This window comes from Papaver somniferum, unplaced genomic scaffold (genome assembly GCF_003573695.1).
Source record: "Papaver somniferum cultivar HN1 unplaced genomic scaffold, ASM357369v1 unplaced-scaffold_133, whole genome shotgun sequence".
NCBI classification, from domain to species: domain Eukaryota; kingdom Viridiplantae; phylum Streptophyta; class Magnoliopsida; order Ranunculales; family Papaveraceae; genus Papaver; species Papaver somniferum.
The window spans coordinates 11,774,212-11,781,183 of NW_020622492.1; the positions used below are offsets into that span (position 1 = coordinate 11,774,212).

The window sequence follows — 6,972 nt, forward strand, 5'->3', positions numbered from 1 at the left end:
TTGGCCTAAGTTGGTTTGCTCTTTTAGCATTTTTAACTTTTGGGAGATGTAGGAAGAAGTTTGCATTTAAGCCATTAGGAATGAATCCTCTACTCCACCAAAATTGAATTTCATTTATAAAATCTTTCCCAATAATCTCCCATACTTCTCTATAGAACCATCCAGCAAAGCCATTTGGACCAGGAGCACTATCTGGATTTAATTCAAACATTGCCTGTCTTATTTCTTCTGCTTTTGGAGTAGCTTCAAGGAGAAAGTTATCATCTTAATTCACCACTATAGGAATATCATTAAATATATTTGTAGAAAAATTTACTTCCTGATATGTGACTTTATCTTCAAAATGCTTGACTAAAATATCAGTTATTTCTTCTTGGTTAGAAGCAATACCACCTTCCTGTTTTTCTAATTCCACTATTGCATTTTTAGCTTGCCTTATCTTGAGATTAACATGAAAAAATCTTGTATTTGCATCTCCTTCTTTTAACCATTGTACTCTAGATTTTTGTTGAATGATTTCTTTTTGTTGTGCTAATAACAGCTCTTGAGCCCCTATTGTTGTAACTGGATTATTAAGAAGATCTAAATTCATTAGGGTTTCTGTCAGATAATAGTGATGCTTTCATAACATCTTCCTATGCCTGTTTCAGTTTTTTTGTAGCATCCGCAAAAGTATACCGGTTCCATAATTAAATAACTTTTTTGAGTCTTTTTAATTTACTCATGAAGATAAAACCAGGATTCCCAAAAATAGTTTAATTCCAAGAATCCATCATTAATTATTTAAATGAAGGATGATTTTTCCATACCTTTAAAGCTCTAAAAGGAACATTCTCTAGCTCCATACAAAACACCATGATCATAGATGCCCCTTGCTCCAACTTTATATCCCCAACTTGGATATAGTTCCAACCATTTGTCATTAAACACAGCCATGTCAAGATTTCATACAATCTTTTTCTTTCCAGCTCTATTATTACACCAAGAGAACTCTAAACCAGTTTTTGGTGATTGAATCAAACCACAACCATTTAAGCAATTATTAAACTCCAACATTGAGATTCTTAAAGGTTTTAGACCACCTACCTTTTCATCCAGGCAAGTTACTACATTAAAGTCCCGAATTACAAGTCATGGTTTATTTAAAGGATTTATTTCTTCCATATCCTTCCACAGTTCCCTTCTAATTACATTCAAAGAAGCAGCATGAACTCCAGTTATCAAAGTTTCACCAACTGCAACTGTTATTTCTTGTCTTGTGCATGAAATTATTGTTGCAGGTTTTATTGAAGCACTTCAAAGAATCCATATATTACCTTTATTCTCATCAGTAGAATTATGTATTACTTCATAGTGCATTCCAGATAACTTCAATTTTTTGATGAAATCTGAAGAATACCTTATTTTTGGCTCTGCTAGTATTAAAATTATAGGACTAAAATAATGAACTAAACTTTTAAGTTTTTCTTTGGCCTTTACTCTTCTCAGGCCTCTGACATTCCAAAATATGATCTTCATTTAGAAAGTTGAGATTGAGAAGAATTACCTCTTCTCAGGTTCCCATTTTTACTAATATTAGATATAAAACTTGCCGCCTGTTTTCTGGTTGTCACATTGGTACCAGGCTTCTGCTTAACTTGATTATTTTCTACAGATGAGCCACCTTCTGGCAGTGTGTTTAGACCTCACATAAATAAGTCAAGTGATGTGGGAAGCATGTCCTACACGAGTTCTAATGCTCGGGCTCGGCATCTTAACACAATATGAAGTTTCTACAAATTTTTACTATATTTAAACTGAAAACCTACTGAGAAGGCCACACGAATTAAATAAAGCACCAGGTCTACTTTGGGTATGAAAAATTTGAATACCCATTAACAATTCATTTCAGATTTGTCAATAATGTACTTCGTTAAACCAAGTGTCTTAGGAGTTGATTGATTTCTTCCACCAACTTGAAAGGTGATTTTCCAAGTACTGGAGGACATACATATAAACAAATAGAAAATAAAAGTATTATTGTAACGACAACGTGAAACATAAAAAGTAACCAAATAAACAAAGTAGTAAGTTAGAATGCAATTTCAGCTTTTGTGCCACAATTAACACCTGTCGTTGTATTCTACACATATCTTAATGCATTTTTTGCTAATCTTATAGAGTTGGTCTCCTTTTCATCTGTACCATGGTAAAGCAAAAAAAAAATGATACTTTGTATAAAATTTCAAGATACGAATATTATTACACTCACACGACAGAACAAGCATATTTTAAAGATATTGTTCATTTGTTTATTCTTATCCAAGACAGAAAGCTTCTCCACAAGGTTCCCCCCTTCAACAGATTCAATCAAGAGAGAGATTAAGATACAAACAAATAAGAATCTCAACTTTTCTAATAAAACTCAGAAGCCTGAGATTGTAGTGTCCTGAAATAAGAATCTCACCTTTGCTAATAATACTCAGAATCTTGAGATTAATAGACAAGTTTCTGGTTTTGGTTAACTGTCAGGTGTTTACAACTGTATTTGTAACTGTCATATGTACAGCTGTACCAGTCTTCTTATTACACTTGTCTGTTTTTCATTGGTTCTCCTGTTGACTATCTGACTGGCTGGTCTTTCCTTGTTATCAGTGTAACTTTAAATACTTTACAGCCTTTCAGTTAGTCTGCAATGAAGATACAGACTTTTGTCTGAATCTTTCTAGAGTTTTCTCTGAACATTTTCTTTGTAATACATTCTTGTTTTTCATCAAGAACATAGTTCTAATATGGTATCAATTATTTGGTAAATCCTTTTTCCGCTGCCTTCTTCATTGATCTTTGATCTTTCTGCTAGTGTTTTGTTCTTATTTTGATATTTTTTTGATCTACAATAGCTTACAATCATTATGATTCTCGTATTTCTAAAATTCCATTAAATCACATCTCCAATATTATTCATTTCAAACTCACATAAGAGAATTTTCTCACATGGAAAAGTGTTTTATTTCCTCTGTTGAAGAAATACAAGGTCTCGGGATTTCTTGAAGGTTCAATTCCTTATCCTCGTAAATACATTCAAGAATGGATTGATGGTGATGACAGGGAACTCATTAATCCGTCATACAACAACTGGATTGAAGATGATAATACCTTAATTCTTTGGATCCAATCAACTATTTCCGATTTTGTTCTTCCATATGTTGTTGGTGTTACTTCTGCTAAAGAACTTTGGGATAACATTGAGTTACGATTTGCTCGAATCTCCACCACACATTCAATTCAACTTTGTTCCATACTGCGATCCTTGAAGCTTGGATCTGGTTCTATGATGACTTATCTTGGTGAAATTAAGAAGAATTGAGATCAATTGGATGCATCTGGATCTCCTGTTTCAGATGATGAACTAGTTGTTACCATCTTAAATGAAATTGGTCATGAATATAAATCTTTCAGTACTTTAATTCATAATCGATTTCCACCAGTTGATTCAAGGGAGCTTCACAATCTTCTGCTATCTGAAGAAATTGTTGTACAAAATCGTTCATCGGCTCTTCTCTTTGAAGCTAACAGTCGTGCCTTTGCTGCCTTTCAAGCTTCTATGAGAAGTCAATATGATTCTGGATCTCGTGGAAGAGGTAGTTACTATCATTAAACACCTAGGAGTCAATTTTAATTTCATCCACGATCTCATTCTCCTAGCTATTTCAACTTTACTTCTGCACCACCACCACCACCACCACCACTTGCTACATCACAACCATCTACTTTATCAGCAATAAACCTGGACATGGTGCTCTCTCCTATCGCCATAGCATGAATTTTTCTTATCAAAACATAAAGACACCAAATCATCTCAGTGCTATGTTAGCTTCTACAAATATTTTGGGGGAAAATTCTTGGTATACAAACACTGGAGCTAATCAACATATTATAGCTGATGAATCTGAGTTACATACTTCCAATCCTTTTGATTGTTCTGAGGAAATTGACACTGCCAATGGTACAGGTATGAAAATTCATCATATTGGTTCTTCATTTAAGTATACTCCTGCTCAACTGTTTGCTTTGAATAATATCCTTCATGTACCACAAGCCTCAGCAAATGTGTTGTATGTTCACAAGTTTACATCAGATAATCAATGCTCAATTACTTTTGATCCTCTTGGTTTCACTGTGAAGGATCTATTCTTTGGGAAGATTACGTTACAAGGCCCTCACAGTAATGGTCTATATCCTATCAACTTCACCGCCAAATTTATATCTCAAGCTTCACCAGATACATGACACCATGCTTACTCCAGTTCTCCATCACCTTCAGCTGCTATATGGCATAGAAGACTTGGCCACCCTTCTTTTACAAATATGCAGCATGTTAGTAGAGTTCATTCCTTGTCAAACATAGTCAAAACACATGTTTTTTGTCATGAATGTGAACTTGGTAAGAGTCACAGACTGCCTTTTTCTTCTTCTTCTCATAGTAGTACTAAACCATTACACTTACTCCATCTTGATCTTTAGGGTCCAAGTCTTGTAATCTCCAATGATGGTTATAAGTACTATGTTAACATCATTAATGATTTTTCCAAGTATTGTTGGATTTTTCCCTTATATGACAAATCAGACTTCAAGACTGTATCTTTTCACTCTAAATCTCAAGTTAAAACTATGTTTGGTCATCCCATTTGTATTATAGGAACAGATGGAGGTGGTGAATTTCTTCACAATGAACTGCAATCCTTTTTATCCTTAGATGGCATACTTCATGAATTCACTTATCCCCACGCTACTCAACAAAATGGTGTTGCAGAGGTGAAGCACAAGCATTTAGTTGAAGTTGGGAGGACCTATCTTATTCGATCAAGACTTTATAATGCTTATTGGGTTAAAGCTTTTCAAACTGCCAACTACATTATTAACAGATTACCTACTAAATCCATAGCATATAAGTTACCTTATGAGATTATGTTCAACAGGTCACCAGATTATCATTTTTTGAAATCTTTTGGTTGTCTCTGCTAACCATGGATCAAACCTTACACAACTCACAAATTGGAGCCTATAAGCATACAATGCATATTTCTTGGATATAGGTATAAATCATAAAGGATACATGTGCCTTCATCCACCTTCTGGCAGAGTGAATATATCCAAAAATGTAGTGTTTGATAAAACTTCTTATCCATTGAGACCATCTCCACTGGTTTCTACAGTTGCACCAGCTCCTACTTGTGCTTCAGATATTTCAGCTACTTCTACTTTGACAAGTGATTCTGTGCCTGCGCCTGCATCTCCATGTGCACCAGAAATTTCAGATGCTTTACCTACTTCCATTATGTCAGATGTTTCTACAATTGTACCAGCACCTACATCACCCTCAGCTGCACCTATTTTTGCTTCAGATACTTCTACACCTACTTCAGTTGTCATACAAGTACCAGCTTCAGATATTCTCCGTACTTCATCTGATATGCTTAATTCATCTGTACCAACTACAACTATTGCTACTGAGGTATATTCTTATCCTACTATTGTCATGAATCAACATAACATAGTCATCAAGGGCAAAATGGGCATTAGAAAACCAAAAGTTTATTGTTCCAAATATGTTATATCTGCTTCTATAATATCCACTGCACCTCCTACTATACCCACTTGTATCTTTCAAGCTAAGAATCATCCTAAATGGGGTACTGCTCTAGTCAATGAATACACTACCCTGCAAACAGCAGGTACATGGTCCTTAGTTGACCCTGATCCATCTTAGAATTTGGTGAGTTGTAAATTGGTTTTTAAAATCAAACACAACCCTGATGGTACTATAGAAAGGTATAAAGCAAGACTTTTTTCCAAAGGCTTTCATCAACAAGCTGGTCTTGATTATGATGAAACCTTTAGCCCCGTGGCAAAGCCAACTACAATCAGAGTTCTTCTTTCTTTGGTTGTACAATTTGGATGGAAAATTAGTCAACTTGATGTGAGAAATGCATTTCTTCATGGTGACTTACAAGAGGGGGTTTACATGGCTCAACCACCAGATTTTGTTGATGATGATCATCCCAATAAAGCTTGTAAACTTCACAAATCTCTTTACGGATTGAAGCAGGCTCCTAGAGCATGGTATGAGAAGTTAATGAATGTTCTTATATCTTATAAGTTTGTTGCTTCAACGGCAGATTCTTCTCTCTTTGTTCAGAAATTGGGTCACGAATTACCATGATTCTTATTTATGTAGATGATATTCTCATTACAGGTAACTCTTCTACATATTGCTCTGAACTTTTCTCTCTTCTTCAAACTCATTTTCCTCTCAAAGACTTAGGAGATTTACACAATTTTTTGGGTTTGGAAGTTAAGAGATATGCATCTAGTATATTTCTTTCTCAGACCAAATATGCTCTAGACTTACTCAACAAACATGATATGCTGGGTGCCAAGCCATGTTCTTCACCAGTTTGTGTTGGTACCAAATTCTCTGCTACTGATGGTGTACCACTTTCTGATCCAACTTCATATAGATCTATGGTTGGAGCCTTGAAGTATCTCACTTGGAATAGGCCTGAAATATGTTATGCAGTTAATCAAGTGTGTCAGTTCATGCAGTCTCCTATCTCTGAGCACTTAACAGCTGCTAAAAGAATTCTAAGATATATTAAGTCTACTGTGGATTATGGCATTCTATTCAACAAAGGGTTGTTAGCAGTTCATGGCTTTAGTGATGCAGATTGGGATGGTTCACCTGATACTAGGAGAAGCACATGAGGCTATTTTATTTTCTTTGGTGCTAATACTATTTCTTGGTATAGTAAGATATAAGCTACTGTGGCGAGATCCAGCACCGTGGCTGAATATAGTTCACTAGCTAATTCTGCTGCAGAAGTCGCTTGGGTTTTTCATCTTCTAAAGGACCTTCATGTTTTACTGTAACTTACCCCGACCTTACGGCGTGATAATCTTAGTGCCATTTCTTTGTCATCCAATCCTGTGTTT

The 6,972-nt window shown here is 35.2% G+C and overlaps 1 protein-coding gene across 1 annotated transcript; it reads left to right on the plus strand.

Annotated features, from left to right (window-relative positions):
* The first annotated feature begins 6,198 nt into the window (after positions 1-6,198).
* LOC113333613 (uncharacterized mitochondrial protein AtMg00810-like) lies at positions 6,199-6,744 on the plus strand. Its single transcript, XM_026580040.1, has one exon. The coding sequence runs from the start codon at positions 6,199-6,201 to the stop codon at positions 6,742-6,744; it is 546 nt and encodes a 181-aa protein (XP_026435825.1).
* Positions 6,745-6,972: the final 228 nt, after the last annotated feature.

Coding starts and splice junctions, on each gene's coding strand:
- LOC113333613 (XM_026580040.1), top strand. CDS start 6,199: ATGATTCTTATTTATGTAGATGATATTCTCATTACAGGTAACTCTTCT.